The sequence below is a fragment of the Aedes aegypti genome, chromosome 3 (assembly GCF_002204515.2).
Source record: "Aedes aegypti strain LVP_AGWG chromosome 3, AaegL5.0 Primary Assembly, whole genome shotgun sequence".
Taxonomy (NCBI): domain Eukaryota; kingdom Metazoa; phylum Arthropoda; class Insecta; order Diptera; family Culicidae; genus Aedes; species Aedes aegypti.
This window is the reverse complement of record NC_035109.1, coordinates 167,947,638-167,965,670: the sequence shown is the minus strand read 5'-3', so window position 1 is coordinate 167,965,670 and position 18,033 is coordinate 167,947,638. Positions and strand designations below refer to the sequence as shown.

The following is an 18,033-nucleotide window of genomic DNA, read 5'->3' as shown; positions in this document are numbered from 1 at the left end:
TTTTTGTTTCTCGATATTTTTGCAGCATTCTTTCACAAGATCCTAAAAACTCTTATAGTTTTCGAACATGTAACAGCTAAATGGGCGAAAAAAGAAAAAAAAGGCTTACTGATGTTTGTGACAATATATGACAATAAAATTTAATTTAAAAGTCTTAAGATATTACGATAATTTTTTCAATCATTTTCTCAAAGAATTTTATCAGAAATTATCTCCAGTATTTGCCCAAAGATTCAGGTATTACTCCAAAGATTAACTCTGGGTAGAATACATGGATAGATTTCGTCGGCACTATGGCCCTCCGAACATTTAGGGGGAATGGTCCTCCGGAAATCTAGGGGGTTGGTGTCAGGCCCTGCAAGCCAACCGTAAAAACACATCAGCACAGGAACGTCAACGAAAGAATACGGACCGGAGCAATCGGCAAAGACCACAGCGACGAAAAAGGACTAGCGATTGGAAACTCGGTACGTGGAACTGCAAATCTCTCAACTTTATTGGAAGTACTCGCATACTCTCCGATGTACTGAAGACCCGCGGTTTCGACATCGTAGCGCTGCAGGAGGTGTGCTGGACAGGAGCATTGGTGCGAACGTTTAGAGGTAATCATACCATCCACCAGAGCTGCGGCAACACACGCGAGCTGGGAACAGCTTTCATTATGATGGGTGATATGCAAAGGCGCGTGATCGGGTGGTGGTCGATCAATGAACGAATGTGCAAGTTAAGAATCAAAGGCCGATTTTTTAACTTCAGCATAATCAACGTGCATAGCCCACACTCCGGAAGCACTAATGATGACAAGGACGCATTTTACGCGCAGCTCGAACACGAATACGACCGCTGCCCAAGCCATGGCGTCAAGATCATCATAGGAGATTTGAACGCTCAGGTTGGTTGGAGGAGCTCAGACCGACGATTAGAAAGTTCAGCGCCCACCGGCTGACGAACGATAACGGCCTACGACTGATAGATTTTGCCGCCTCCAAGAATATGGCCATTCGTAAGACCTATTTCCAGCACAGACTGAAGCGGAAACAGTAAACCCGCCTATTCCGGGACAAAAAGCGCCGCCTGGAGGAGGTGGAATGCCAAGAGATGGAGTTGCTGTACCGTTCTCAAGAAACGCGGAAGTTCTATCAGAAGCTCAACACATCCCGCAAAGGCTTCGTGCTGCGAGCTGAGATGTGCCGGGATAAGGATGGAAGCAGGTGATCGAAAGGTGGAAGTAGCACTACGATGAACACCTGAATGGCGCAGAGAACACAGGCACAGAAGGTCAGGACAACGAAGGCGATGGCTACGTCAGCACAGCGGACAGCGGAAACCAACCAGCTCCCACGATGGGGGAAGTTAAGGATGCCATTCAACAGCTCAAGAACAACAAGGCTGCTGGCAAGGATGGTATCGGAGCCGAACTCATCAAGATAGGCCCGGACAGGTTGGCCGCTTGTCTGTATTGGCTGATAGTCAGAATCTGGGAAACGGAACAACTACCGGAGGAGTGGAAGCAAGGCGTTATATGCCGTAACTCACAAGATTGATCAGAGCAACGATGGACGGTGTGCAAAACTGCGTGAAGATCTCGGGCGAACACTCCAGTTCTATCGAGTCTCGGCGGGGACTACGACAGGGCGATGGACTTTCGTACCTGTTGTTCAATATTGCGCTTGAAGGTGTTATGCGGAGAGCCGGACTTAACAGTCGAGGCACGATTTTCACGAGATCCGAACAATTCGTTTGCTTCGCGGGAGAAAATTTGAAACGGTGTCAGATTTGTTCACCCGCCTAAAACGCGAAGCAACAAGAGTCGGGCTAATGGTGAATGCGTCGAAAACAAAGTACATGCTGGTTGGCGGAACTGAGCGCTCATACGACCTGTAGTCCTGTACGGGCGTGGACTATGCTCGAGGAGGACTTGCAAGCTCTTGGGGTTTTCGAACGCCGAGTGCTAAGGACGATCCTCGGCGGCGTACAGGAGAATGGCGTGTGGCGGCGAAGGATGAACCACGAGCTTGCTAAAGCTGGAAGGATACGCTGAGCAGGGCATGTTGCAAGAATACCGGACAACAACTCTGTAAAGATGGTTACGAATCCGGTCAGAACAAGAAGGCGTGGGGCGCAGCGAGCTAGGTGGATTGACCAGGTGCACCAGGACCTGGAGAGTGTGGGTCACAGTCGAGGATGGAGGGAAGTGGCCATGAACCGAGTGAATTGGCGAATTATTGTTGGCGAGGCTTTATCAAGATAATTGATGTTAAGCCAAATAAGTAAGTAAGATTTCTTTATTTTAGAGATTTGCAGCCCGAGGCAAGCTCTCTCTTAAATTTCTACAGGAGTTCATGTAGGGATTATTTCCCATGGAATCCCTTCGAAAATTGTCCTTAGAAATTTGCTAAAGATTTTTTTTGCAATTTTTCATCGTATTAGGCTGTTTTAATCACGCCATTTTTTCTTGAATCGACTTTCTTTTCTGCACTGAAGAATGCAGTGTGGTGATAGTCATTACGTAGCTGAAAACAGTTGCGTAATGCATATTAAGCAACGCGTTTCCATAACGCAACTGTTTTGAGTTGCATAATAGTAGTTTTTGTCCTTCATCATTTCTTTAAGATTTTAAATAGGATTTTTTTAAGGATATTTCTTAATGAATTTCTACAGTAATTGTTCAATATTTCTCGAAGAAGTCTTTGAAGATTTGTTCAAGTTTTCTTCCAGGAATTTTTATGAAAATGTGAATGATTTTTTCAGAAATTTAAGAAAATGTTCAAAACAAATACGTATGGTATTCCTAAAGCAAATTTTCAAATCACCTCTGATGAAACTAGTGCAAGTTTTAGTCCTTCTTGATGAATAACAGTTACTAGAATAACTCATAGACTCTTGAAGATTTTTTTTTTAAGTTTCTAGTTAAATTGTTTGGGTAATTAAAAAGCGCAAAAAATGTGTAGGATTTTCTGGTGAAGCGCTGCAGAGTCAATTAGGCTGATACGAATAATAATTTTCAAGGTACGAGGGGGGGGGTTATAAAAATAAATAAAGAAATAAAAGTAAAAATAAAAAATAAATATTTTTTATCATTTTTAATTTTTTACGATATATATTGAACTTTATTCAATCGTCCTCTGGATTGTTATTTCTCTGTTTTTTAACTCTAAAATTTTCAAATAATTGACTGATGCCAGAAAATTATGAACCTGTTTTTCCTCCCCTTTAAAATTTCAAAGGGGGGAAGGGTGATATAAAAGAAAATTAATAATTGTATCAGCTTTAGTATGGAATCTTAAATACTTAAATAAACTATTTTAAGTTTTATGGGATTTTTCGTTTGAGAAATTTTTGGAAGAACTGAAACTGAACTTCGATGAAATTCTGGAGAAATTTCAAAAATAAACTGGAAGAGGAATTATTTGGAAAGTTTTCAATAAATTTTCTCGAATTCAAAGCTCAAGGATGTTTAGGAGAAATTCTTTGGAGTTACCATTGATGAAATGATAAAGAAATTCTTGTCGGGTTTCTTGAAAAAAAAAACTCGGAACCCTTTTTTTTAAAAACTCTGGAATTGACATTTGCGGTTTTTCTTGAAAACTATTCTGTAAAAATCTTTAGAAATCTCCCAGAGTAACAACTGGAAATTTCGGTTGAGGGAATATGGTAAAATAAATAGAGGAAACTTTAAGATAGCGTTTGTAAAAATTGAATAACTGGAGATAGTAACACTGCAGTGATCAACAATTTCCTGGGGCAAATAATTCTGGATAAATTAATCAAGATATTCCTTGAAAATCACTGAAAGAATATCAAAGAGAATTGACTGAAGAATCTCTAGAAGATTTTCTGAAGAGATCCCTGAAGAAATCCCTGAAATTATTCCAGATGCTGAAGCTTTTCCTCGAGAAATTTAAGATGAAATTTTAAAAAATAGTAGGAAAGTCTCGTTACAGTATCTGAAGGTTTTTTTTGTAACCTACATAATTTGAATAAGAATTCACTGCAATCAATATATGAAAAAAAAAGACTATAAAGACCATTTTGGTTAAAATAAATAGAGACTTCAAAGATTCAAAGATCTTTCATCAAAAATAGAGACTTGCATTAAAATATAAACCAAGTCTCTAAAAAGATACCTGCTACAAGCCCTAAAATTGATAAATTGATTGTTTCGAAATTTTAAATTGAAAGTTGTTTATATTCCAGATCAGGGATGAGAAATGTACTGTAGCAAACATTTACCACCGAGACATTCAAATTTTTCTACACGACCATCAAAATCCAAAGCAATCCATGACCGTTCAAAACAAAAAAATGTCACGGCTCTTCAAAACTGTAATCTTCTTCTTTGCAACGTTTTTTCAAACCCGAATGCGAAATGACTCGAGCACAGTGGTGACGCGATTTTTCCGGTTTTCGGGGTTTTGCATTTTTGCTCGATAAAGGCAGCATGAAATTGAACTTGTTTATATGTATCGCAACTGAATGATTGTGCTCTTGCTGTTAGAGCAATCAGATTTCAATTAGTTGAAAACACAATCGAAATATTAGCGATTGAATTATTTAACATTCTTTTCAATCATTCAGCTCGAGATGGCTGCCCGAAAACGGTCATAGTGGAGAGACAAAAACAGTCAAGCAGTGTGTGAACCGTTGGCAGCGCAACACTTGATGGTATTGATGCTGCTGATGCTTGGTTGACTGGCAGAATCGATGAATTGTGGTAAATTGTGATCACAGTTCTCAAGCCTGTTCCAGATTACTTTCCCATAATAAGCTTTCCAGTTTTTTTTAATTTTTAAATAATTTTAAAAATCGTGCATGAAGGTAGGGAGACTTACGGCTTCGGCACCATTCGACTATTATCGGCAATCAAATTTTAAACGCCAAATACACAGTATTTTTCTGTCAAAACACATCAGTGGAAACATTCAGATGATTCTTCGTTCTGCCCGGTTCCCGCTGGCGAGATTTCCGAGACTAAACAAACGATATCGCCGGAGATGTTATCAATTCAAACGAGCACGCCTCAAAATGTGACTGATTTTGAGCTGCCGAAGAGATTCACCAGCAGTTGTTATGGGAAAGTTGCCGAAGAGATTGAGGCTGCCGACAATAGTCACACTGACAAGGGATGTTTGCAGCGTTGTGAAAACGTTTCTAAAATCATTTTGACAAGTCTGTCGGTGTGAATCGATAAAGGATTGAGCAACGTATAAATGTAATTAGACAAACACGGACTTTGTCCGCTGATGTCCGAGAAAATTACAAAAGAAGCACGGCATCGGCTTAAGCTGACGAGAATACGTAAGTTCCCCTATGTAAATTTAAATATTATTCCTTAAATTAAATCCTGTATTGAGAAATCCATAAAATTTCATACCAGAAAAGATCCTCACTGAACAGCTCAAAAACCGTTTTGGTAGCGGCGCTGCTGAAATTTTTTAAGGGGGTTCCGACGTGAAAATCCTTTGTCATGAACATATTCTACCATGGATTACTGTCGCAAAGAAATTTTTCTGATTGTTGTTGAAGGTTTCTTTTTTCAGGTTTAATAAAACTCCGTGATAATTCCAGGTTTGTATTGTTTTTTTTTTTTCAGGTCGTAGCCCCCTGAGTCCTGAGCACAAATTCTCACAGAATCTTCAGCAAATATTTTTTTATCATGTTCAAAAATATTGAAATTACTAAGCAGCAGGTTGACCCATAACGCGGGTAGATCACCTTCTCGTGGTGCGTTATGGGGTAAAGATCTACCAGTGAACCCTAGTCCTGACTGCTTCAAACGAAGAGAACAGGATATTATAGTAATCAAAGGAACATTTTTAGTCCTTGTTACATTTTTAAACCTTGTTGACAGTGACAAGTCTCGGTTTTCCTAGTGGCCGAGAATAATCTTGAGACAAGGAAAAAAAATGAGTCGAATACAACAATTTGTTTTCTAATCTTTTATTTATTTAGTTCTCTAGTTTGAAGCAGTAAGGACTAGGATTCTGATGCATGGACAATATCGGTGTAATTTCTTGGCTTTATCAAGGGATCCGATTTTGACTGATGAAGGGGCGCGCCTGTGGAGAGTGTACCCACCACATTCTTCAAAGGGTCTAAATAGCGGAACCTTTCAATTAGAATCTTTTCCTACGATCAAGTTAGGAATTACAACTGTAAGAAAACCGAATACTTTATCACTTCTCAATAGTGATAAGGTAACACGACATGCACTAAACAAAGGACACGGGATATACTACAAAAGATCAAGTATTGGTCGCAGTGGTTTATGTTCCGAACAGGAAAAAAAAAAAAAGGAGCAGGTTAGCGGACGATCAACAGATCGTTCCGTTCATGCTCATCAGAGCAAAATCCCGTTGCACGCCGCAACAATTGCCTTAATTTTATATCGGAACACCAACATGGTTATATGCCGAAGCGTTTAACGAATACCAACTTATTAACCTATACATCATTCATTGCAAAAGAGCTACAAAAAGATCATCAAGTAGATTACATCTATATGGATTTCTCGGCAGCTTTTGATAAAACTAATTATCAGATAATTGTTAGGCAGTTTAGTCGTCTCGGTTTATCTGATAGATATTGGATCTTTTCTTGATTGGCTGAAATCCTACTTGAGTGGTAGGGAAATGGCCTTCAAAATTGGAGATTGCACTTCACTATTAATCCTAGTTACCTCTGGAGTGCCACAAGGCAGTCATTTAGGGCCATTGATTTTCGTTAGTGTACCCAGTGCTGGGAATGGTAATAGTAGTAGGCTTGAATTTCGCGAAAATCACGTGGCTTTCCCAGTACAGTAGTTCAAAAAAGTGAATCTCATCAAGTAGCCTAGGTTGGGTGCATGAATTTTCTAAATCGTTAGTGTCATTGAAGGCTTTAAATGCGGGAAATGCAGCGGGAAATAGAACATTTTTCTACAGTAATTTTGGGTTGCCCTTAGCAACGGGTGTTTTGCGATTTTCAAGGCTCTTTGCCTACAGCAGCGATAGGCGTGAGTTTCACTGGCTTCGCTGACTGCGATTGGCTTTGTTTGGCTACTGTAGAATGAATTTCTGATTTTTTCCCAACCCTGAGTGTACCTCAATGATGTGCTATGTGCATTCGCTGCTTAAGGGGCAGGATCCGTCATCGATTCTGGAATTTTCAAAAGCAGTTTTTCCGTACAAAATCATGAAAATTGTTTGCTAATGTGTTCACTATATTCTATTGTCCAACAGAAACACAGTGAACACATTTTAATGGAATTATTTTCAGTTTTGAACAGAAAAAACTGCTTTTGAAGTTTCGATGATTACGATGACGGAGTGTTGAAAGTTAAGTTGTTCAAGCTTTCATTTGCCGATGATTTTATGCTGTATTGTATCGTCAATGATGTCAACAACGTTTGTTTCCTTCAATCCCAGCTTGACGTATTTAGAGTTTGGTTTTAAACGAACTGCATGGAGTTAAATGCTGACAAATGCTCAGTAATATAATTTACCGCAAACGCTCTGCGTTTCATTTTGACTACAAGGTTGGATGTACTGTCCTTAGGAGAGAATCGGTGGTGAAAGATCTGGGTCTGTTATTGGACTTTAACTGCCGTTATACGCCTAATTGTCCCATGTTTCAAAATATGAATCCGAGAAAAACGCGACTAAAGATTTTAGCACATTTATGCTCATCATTGATAGAGGTTAGTATAAATTTGAAAAATTTCTTCCCAATAATATGAGTAAATGAGTGTTCTTTCGAGTCATCAGTTCTTCTTCTTCTTTCTGGCGTTACGTCCCCACTGGGACAGAGCCTGCTTCTCAGCTTAGTGTTCTTATGAGCACTTCCACAGTTATTCACTGAGAGCTAACTATGCCAATGACCATTTTTGCATGTGTATATCGTGTGGCAGGTACGAAGATACTCTATGCCCTGGGAAGTCGAGAAAATTTCCAACCCGAAAAGATCCTCGACCGGTGGGATTCGAACCCACGACCCTCAGCTTGTTCATGCTGAATAGCTGCGCGTTCATCAGTTAGTTTTAGCGAAAAAATATGAATTTTGCTACTAAATTAAGAGTGGGACGGTTATGTCTAGAAATACCGAGTTTTTGGAGGAATTTCTATGCATGAGAGTCCCACTAACTGTAGAAGACCGATTCTGGACGATAGCTTTGACGTGAATTTTATACCAAAAGTGGAAGATCTGTATTGTAAAGCCTATGTTGAGGGACCCTACGAAGGCTCATTTGGCATTCAGCAAAGTGGAGCCGGGTGAGGGTACGTATATGACTGTGATTAGAAAGACGCTTGAAAGCAAAATGGTGGAAAAAATCGTATGGAAGAAGGGGGAAACTTGCGAATATGGATCGAATGAATTCACTAAATTTGAACTAATTTGAAGTTTAAGCGGTGCTAAATTAACTGAAGAGGAAAGGGACTGAGTCCAACAGGTAATGTCTGAGCATTCTGCACGCCACTTATAGTGCATGGTCTGGTTTTAATGTGTCGTCGGTGGTGCGGCAACCTCACACTATCTACTAAAACTACTAAAACTGTTTCAAATTAGCCGTCAAATGCTTTCAGATACATCCAATTTCATCATTTTTTTCAAAAAGTTATGAGCTCTTGAATTTAGGCAAAATGTCGCATGTCTTAATCAATTTGCCTATCCCTTGTGCAGTACCATAGTGTTCTTTATAGTGTTAAACAGGTAATGTTCTACATGGGATGTAAAGCCAAAGTAAAAAGATGATATAAAAACAATTTTGCCCAGCCTCATATAACCTGTAAATTTAGCACTTTATTAGAAATTGGTGCAGAGAAATACACAGTGGGACAGACAGGCGTAGAAATTCAGTAGCGAGACAGTTATGCGTAGAAATTCAACAGTGGGACAATTTGACTTGATATTCTTTTTATAGAGTCTTCGAACAAAGTATATTTTTTTAAATGGTTTTCTAACAATATAGGTTAAAATATACTATTTGACTACAAAAAGTAAAAAACGACGAAAGGTAACATGGGACAATTATGCGTATAACGGCAGTTATGCTGTCCTTCAAAAAACCCGTTGCTTTCGTAGCCTCCTAAGCATCTAAAACACTCGGTTTCATCTGGTTTCATATTACGTGTTGCAAAGCAATTTAAAAACATTCAATGTTAAAAATCTTTGCACCCTATTATTAAAACAGTTTTTCTCGTATAGAGCATTTCAGCGCAAATTTGTACGCTTTGCCTTGCGCCATCTACCTTGGAACAACCCTGCTAACGCCTATTTACGAAGACCGTTGTAAACTTAGGTTTGGTTGTTAAGCGTCCGCCGTGAAATTTCAAAATCTTTTCTTCGTGCATTCTTCTTCTTCTTCTTCTTCTTCTTCTTCTTCTTCTTCTTCTTCTTCTTCTTCTTGGAATTAACGTCCTCACTGGGGCAGAGCCTGCTTCTCAGCTTAGTGTTCATATGAGCACTTCCACAGTTATTAACTGAGAGCTTTCTTTGCCAAATTTGCCATTTTCGCATTCGTATATCGTGTGGCAGGTACGATTATACTCTATGCCCAGGGAAGTCAAGGAAATTTCCTTTACGAAAAGATCCTGGACCGACCAGGATTCGAACCCAGACACCTTCAGCATGGCTTTGCTTTGTAGCCGCGGACTCTAACCACTCGGCTAAGGAAGGCCCCTTTCTTCATGCATATGTTAGTTTAAAGCAGGGGATTTCAGAGTTTTTGGCTTACTAAGCACTTTTTCAAATTGAATTGTAGTGCTGAGCATCTGCTAGTTATCGCAACTCTCTTCGAAATCCGATATTTTTGCCACGCGTTTAACCATCCTGGAAAACTAACACAAGTCATACAGGGAGATTTCTTGGCCTTGTATTGTTATTGATTTTGATTTGATCTTAAAAAATTGATTCTTATTTGAGAAGATACATACATGATTTGACAAGCTAACTCATTTTAGGGTTTTGTTATAACAATTTGATATCTAAATGGAATTGGTTTTCTACCCTATATTTCAAAATATATTACATGTTTTCTCAAACCCCTGGAAAACTATTTTTTACCATCAACAATATCTCCGATAACATCTTTAAATAAAGACGGATTGAAGTCACTACTAAATTTTCAAAGGCACAATTGTAGAGAATTTGAAAAGTGCTCTGAGATGAAAAATCCATTGATCGTTCACAAATAACGACCAACTTGCTTTAGTACGTTTTTTCAACATTATTTACTGTGTATTTTAATGTAAAAAGTTAAGATATGTCAGAGCAAAATTGTTTTAAGCAGGGCCGCTGAGCGCCTGGCAAGGATTTGCGAAGCACGATCTTAAAACCACTAGTTTAAAGTATCAGTTTTATTTCAATTGTTAAAGATACTGTTTTTAATGTTCATACTTCATTCATTAACAACAACATATAAAATCAATTGAAAGCCATTTTGAACTGATTTATGGACGCTGTACTTTCTGGTGAGTGAAAATGTCAACAAACAACACTATAAATTGCTAGAAGATCCGAAAAATATGATGCTCTTCCAACAGATCGTTTTATTCAATTTTACTTATCCTTGCTGAAGGAAAGTGGGCTGTCGTCTACCATCTATAGTATAAGCATCGTAATGCTCCGGCAGAGCAAATATAAACGAAAACATCGTTATAGCTATCGATTACACTGTACCACTTGCAATCGATTTCGGCTGCTTGTCGTTAGTGAAAATGCAACATTTTTTTCCTTCGTCACGTGGTCGTCTACAGCAAGCGATTTGAGTTTATCGAAGTCCATAAAAGTGGCTATGGCTACGACCAGAAATCCGGAGACTTAAGGAATGAAATAGTTGCTAGCGCTTTGAGAAGTTTAAACAGGATCATCATTTATCATGGGTGGTGAAGCCGGTTGTTGCCTTGCCAAAATTGAACTACTCACTTCAAACACGGTGCAATTGTACAACATTATTTTTATTCTCTTTTCTGATTTTCAGGAAGCTCTGGTACAGTTAAGGGGTGTATCATCTGGCGTCGGTAGGATAGGAGACCCAATCGAAACTCTACAATCCAGAGCACGCGAGTTGGAAAAGAAGGTTGGTGTTATATCCATTTAGGGCAGTTAGTTTTTGCCCATTATACGTCATAATGAGAGTTTATAGAACGAGTTTATGTTCTATTTATCTTCGTTTTCGTCCCCACTTATTGTCTCTCTGTATCTATTTGTGCCGTTTTTTTACCCTTGGATCTTTCTGGTTGTATTGCTTTGGCATTAATTGTTTTCGTTCATTACTCGTCTATCTTTTTACGTTTCTCCTGACATTCGCCTCGTTGATTGCTATTTCACTTGATACCTAGTTTGTCCTGTAGTAGCGATTGGTACTCGGTTTTTTGTGTAGAAAATTGCAACAATTAGTATCATTTTTTCCACTTGTAACATATTAACACTTCAGTAATTGTCGATAAAAATCATAATAATCTTCAGTTTATGTTATCTTTTGCGCAAATAATGAATTTATAAATATAGTTAGTACTTATATAATGTGAAATATGTGCGAAATTTTTTGCAAACCATCTGGAAGCCGGCGGGCTTGTTTGGCTATCTGGTCGAGAAATTTTTCGAGTTCACTGTAATAGTTTCATTGTTCAAACAAAAGTAATATCAATATGAATGTCCACAGTTCAGATACCTACATAAGCAGAGCGATTTGAACACAGACAAAGCACTCGGATTAATTTCATCGTACAGCAAAATAGCGCTCAATTGTAATATTTGGTAGTGTCTTGTGGCACTCGTATCGCTTCTGTTCGAGTTTGACGTTTGCGCACTACTGCCACCTAGTTTCTGTAACGCGGAAATCAGCATTTTTGGCATTGGACGTTGATGTTCGCGGCACTATGTTTTAAATTGATAATTGATTCAACTGTTATGTCTGTTTTCTTCCCGTCTTCCTTAACTGAGTGGTTAGAGTCCGCGGCTACAAAGCAAAGCCATGCTGAAGGTGTCTGGGATCGAATCCCGGTCGGTCCAGGATCTTTTCGTAATGGAAATTTCCTTGACTTCCCTGGGCATAGAGTACCATCGTACCTGCCACAAGATATACGTATACAAATATGGCAACTTTGGGAAAGAAAGCTCTCAGTTTGAAACTGTGGAAGTGCTCATATGAACACTAAGCTGAGAAGCAGGCTCTGCCCCAATGAGGACGTCAATGCCAAGAAGAAGATGTCCGTTTTTCTGTGATTTGAATAAATCCAACAGTGGTAATTTAGTTTTCGGAGAAATTTCTATTTCGAATTTTTTGTGAATTCTTAGATTGTTCTGTGAAAATATAATATATATCCATTCTGTGCTAAAACGCTGGCCAAATTTGAGCTCAGATAGATGTATTTTAAACCGTAACATTGCACATTGGGGAAATCCGAACCCAAAGGTGGAAAAAATAGATAACTTTCTTAGTAGAAAGATTAAAAATAAGTTTTTTAGCTCAATCGAAAGAAAATTTTCTCAAGAATCGATTGGTGGTAGTTTTATGTACGTGGGACAGCTCTGAGATAAGCTATGGTGCCCGTTTTGCCCCGATTTCTTGGAAAAATTAGATTTTCATGTTGTTTTGTGTAAAACTGTTTTATTGTGGAGAATATTCATCATTCCTGAACCACCATTCAACAATGTTTTACAGAGAAAATGATAAAACAGATGGAAATTTAGGGGATAATGGAGCCAAGTGTACGATAAAATATGTTTGAAGAGGAATTTTTGTTTTTTTTTCAACTGTTTTTTTTATTGAAATAAATTCTAAAATAGTCAGATAATCATAAATATAGCTTGCAGAAACAAGTTGTACTGAAATTAGTTCAAAATGTATGGTTATTAAGAGTGTTGCGATGGATCTTCTTCGCGAATGATAATCTACGCATCTTCGCGATCCAATATTCACCAAAATTCATTTTTCATTTTTGCGTCACGAAAAGCATCGCAAAAACCGAGCGGATGGAACGCCGAAGAAGCAAAATGAACACACCGATAAGTTGCTTGCGAAGCCCTTCCATTCGTAGGATTCATTTATCCACGCGCTGTTCATTCTTGCGATTCATTACAAGGTTGCTTCTTCTCGCAAAGTCAAGCTAACACTTTGCTGGACGCATCGTGTACTGAGTACACGCAACCCAATAAAAGCACGTTTGAAGTACACAGCACAAGCGTGGCTGATTGCTGCTGGTTATTAGTTGGAGCACGATCGTTCTTGAGCAGGCATTGCAGAATTCGCTCTCATTTGATTTTGAAGCACGATCAAAGCAAGCGAAGCATTCTATCTGTTGCGGTCTATGATCGACAATGTATTGCAAGTTGTAACAAGTCTGATAAATAGGAGCAGCGAAGAAGAGCCCCAAAAAGAGATCGATGATAAAATCCATTTTTCTCACTTGTTTCCCGTTGAGGGTAGGTGTTTTACTTTACTAGCACGATAAACAATCCCCGAACTTCCGACAGCAAAAGTGTCACTCAGGTTTGGAGCTTGTTTAGAGGGATTTTATCATACTCTGCTATCCCCCCGATCTGATCAAAGTTGTAGCAGTATATGATAAACAGTCTCTCAAAATGTGGTGCGTGTTATGATAGTTACGGAGAGCGATATGTGAGAGATTCTCTCAATTTTCTCAGGATTCAATCCCTGCTCTTTAGTTAATTACGCAACAATTTTCTGGTAATGCTTATGTACATTTGCAGCGTAATATCAATGGCATGTATACGAATCATAAAATGCACCGATTTCAACACTTTTTGTTGATTAGATTTAAAGGTTAAGCATAGCGTCGAAAGAAACAGAGATCCAAAAATGAAACACGAACGAACGAAACACCCGAGCAGTTGTTCGTGTTCATTCGCAGATTTTGTTTTGATGCCTAGTAAAATTCATCGTGCTTCGTGTTTTCGATCGCTGTTCAGCAACATTGGTTATTTATTATTGTTTATGCAAAATATTGTGAATAATTTACCTTCTTATATCACAAATTCCAAACATTTCCAAACGATATTCTATAGTTTGGGTACACTACATTGATCTACATGATCGATTGCCTTTAGCCTCATTGATAGGAGGTAGTGGAAGCATATAGTTTTATGGCTATATTTTCCCCAATTCCCCTAAAACGTTTTGTTTGATAATTTATTGAACAGGCATCTCTGAATTCTACTTATTACGAACTAAATTGTTTTTCCAGTAGATGATACAATATTCAAATCATGAATCAAAGGACATAATGGGGATCTTTAACACATAACTAAAAACTGAACTCCTCTTCTTCAAATTTGAAGAACTTTTTGAATAAGTTGAAATAAATTGTTTTCGTAACATACTATCGTGTAATGTAATTTTGTATTTAAATTCAATCGTAGAACATTATATTGTTTAAATTTAATATTGATTTAAATGAAAATGACAGTTTTATTGGAAAACTAAGAAATCCCTGGTTTCCGGGATATGCAACATTTTTTGTCCCGAATTCCAAAGCAAAATGGTCGGGAAATGGACATTCTTATTATTATTGATCACATTATGAGCTTGAACATAATTCACTTTTTGCAGTTGCTATTGCTATATTTACTCGATTTAAGTATTTTTTACAAGTTGAAGCAGGATGAGCACTCCTTATGGAAATTATTCAAATACGCTTAGCAATGCTTAGACTGGATGCTTTGGCCTAGTTACATCTGTTAATTTACTTGAACATATTCAAAAAAAAAAGAGCATATATACAGTCTTTTCCAATCGTTCCTTTCCATTTCAAGTACAATAGAATATGTAATGCTTTTAAGAGCCCTTCTTGCCCCGCAAGAATGCTCAACTTGCTCCGCAGCGTATACTATATATACAGCATAGCCAACTAAAAACCATATTTTTGTTTAGTCGTTTTTTTCAATTGAATGTTTATTTTTTGAACCTGCAATGTTAATGGGTGATAGAAATCAAGTAATATAAACAATTGCCTGTCATTTTAAATAAAAAATAAGAGTCAAATTCAACAAAAATCGATCTATCCTTAGGGTGCTCACCTTGCCCCGCCCTACCCTATAGGAGAGCCTATTGGATTTCAAGTGTTGACATGTTTGGTATAGAACAAATCTAGAAAGATTCGCGAACTAGGCGAAACTGACAAAATGTAGACAATCAAAGAAAATTTGGCATGGAAATTGTAGCTTGATTGTCTATTCACTGCACTTAAACTTTTCCTTTATTCAAAAAACGCAAATTTGTAGAAAACGTAACATAACCTCATTCAAAACCACACACTGTATTGATTACGCCTGTGTTTTTGTTTATCAAAGTGATGGGCGCATCTGTAATCGAAATCATAACACGGCGATAGTAAACGGCGACACTGCAAACAAAAAATAAACAAGGCGTACATGGCGGGCTTAATTGGAACAAGAATGTAAACACGGCGCAAAAGTAATAGGCGACACTGAAAATAATATCGATAACAGGCTCATAACATTGGACGATACTGGCATTCTCGAGTACGTTTTAGGCGAAACTTTAAAATTTTTTTTTAGTACGAAATAACAAGGGAAATTGAAGGAGATGTGTGTGGTATTCATGAGGATTTAAAAACTAGGTTTATGAAATGTGTATTAAAGTGAAAAGGTTTAAGTTTAAGTATATTTTCTCTAATTGGGATTAAAAATTGCACATGAGCATTTCATTGATTATTTTCTCAATGTTATTGATTTGTCAGATAGCCCCTTATCGCGAACCCTCTCGAAATCTTTTTGCAATGATTAATTTTAATTTCAAAAACTGACTGGACTGGACGATTGGATTACTATATATCATATTTATAGAGTTAATCTATAAGGCCAATCGTTCTCCTTAGTATTACTTGAGTGACTTTCTTACATTTATTTCGTTGCGTAACTTAATACCAGTAAACCAGAAATGGTATCTAACATATCGATGTCACATAAGCAGTGATTGCATACTGCTATAGTAACTAGGTTATCTATGATGTTATTCAAGAAGTAGCTTTCGGACAGGACTGCAGACTCATGAGTTGATTTTTAAGGTGAACAACAATACGCTGCATAATTGTTTTACGGAAATCAAAACGCTGCATAAATCGGTTTTCTGATGGCCCAGGAAGCAAAGCGTCCTACTATGAATTTGTAGACGCAGAGTACCTTTCCAGTGCTCATTTACCGGTAAAACAACTCTGCTACGAGATTTTAAATGTCGATTGGGAATTTCGATGGTAACGTTCTGAAACTACCAAAATAGCAGAAGCGGTAAACGTGCAGCTATTCATCTAGACCAAGATTTCCTTCCCGGTGGTGCGGACCCCTAAGGGCCGTCTTGACATGTTACATACATGTTAGGAATGCGTAACTTCTCTTTGCAAGAGATTATTATTAATAGGGTAAAAAATTCTTAAATTTCGAACATTTTTGAAACTTTTCTTTTTTGTTTTTGTAAACAAAATTAATAATAAAAACATACAGATTCATGTTTACAATAAAGTATTAGAAGCTTTTTTGAAGTGCGTTCTTTAAAATGAAGCTGCTATTGTTTCTAAGAGCAGTATTAAAAAAGCCTGAAATTATCCTAAAATTACTCACTGTCTTTCCCTTCAGTAGTTTTCTCGCACAAAACAGGGATTTCTCTTCGTTTGCCTTGTAGAATTGCAGCAAAGCTTTCTGGCTTAAACAACAACATTAAGTTTTGAGGGATTTACGACGAGTTTTATGACGGAAACATTTTCGTTAACATCAGCATGATTGAGTGTATTTATATGGAAACCTCAGGCGTAAGGTTCAAGAGACAAAACCCAAATGATTTTTCTATTGCAAGAAATTTTACTGATTAGGAGTTGATGATGAATCTGCCAAAATTCAATAACCCATGCATAAGAGAATACTTATCAATTTTTCAGCTCAAGGTGTGCGATGCATCGAAGACAAACCTCGAATTTTCAAGAGCACAAATCTAGAGAACCAAACAAACGCTCGTGCTGAAATTTGATCGATTTATAACTCGCTAATGATTGTCACGATCTTCGTGCACAATTTTGCAAAAAAAAATCTATTAATTCTTCATTATTCAATTTGGGTGTTGAATCATTTGTTCAGGAAGTTGATTCTTAAAACTTAGATGTATACTAATTATCTTCTTGAGACACCCTTAGTATGGACAAAATGTGCATTTGGTTCGCATTTTATTTCACTTGAATAATGATGTACAACGTAGTACAACTCTAAGAATGAGTAAACATTTTATTTGCTATAAATTAGGAGTGGCGATCTTACCCCATCGACAGTTATCGTTTTTACCCCACTCGCGTAAATTTCACAATAAGAGCCTTTCGTCAAAGCTAAATATATACAATTCATATTTTACTTCACTGAAGCATGTTTAACATTAATGTTATTGCACGGACGGGTAACGTGCAATGTACAAAAAGTCCTTATGTGAGCATCTGTTCTAATTAGATTAAATTAAATATCGATGAGCGAAAACTGTTGTTTTTTTATATTTGTTGTGAAAAGTTAAGTAAATATCACCCAAAATGCTCTCCAGAATGACAAAAATCTTATGTTTAAGTCATGCCAAACTGGAGGTGGCCCGTCTTACCCTGTCTACAATACCGTTTTGATTCAAATTGCATCAATCTACTTTGTTTGGGAAACATTTCGCATGAATTTTTTTATAGAAAAAAATCCATTAAAACAAAGGATTATACTTTTAGGGGAAAGGTATTCAATATCGGCAGATAGAGATATGTTTGCCAAATTAAGTGTAATTGTGGTAACATTGTGCTAAAAGATTATGTAGCCGGCGGGACTTGAACCCACAATTTCCATTCTGTACACGGACGCATTACCAATTATACTACAGCTACGCTACGGTAAACTGAAGTATTTGGCTAATGACCTTTGTAGCATCCCCAAGCCCCACAATCTTACTAGTCCAATATACCACACTTATCAATAGTGTTGCGTTTTCTCACACCGACTGTATTCAATGCCGGCAGATAGAGATATGGTGAGGGATAAGTGTGGTATATTGGACTAGTA

General features: G+C 37.7%; 1 protein-coding gene across 9 annotated transcripts in view; it reads left to right on the top strand.

The window, feature by feature from the left end:
- LOC5574135 (RIMS-binding protein 2) overlaps window positions 1-18,033 on the top strand; it is a 232,902-nt gene that overhangs the window by 91,088 nt on the left and 123,781 nt on the right. For all 9 annotated transcript variants that reach the window (XM_021853143.1, XM_021853142.1, XM_021853146.1 and 6 more), the window contains one exon: window positions 10,958-11,056. In XM_021853143.1, coding sequence (XP_021708835.1) covers window positions 10,958-11,056 — 99 coding nt within the window. The remainder of the gene's footprint in view (window positions 1-10,957; window positions 11,057-18,033) is intronic.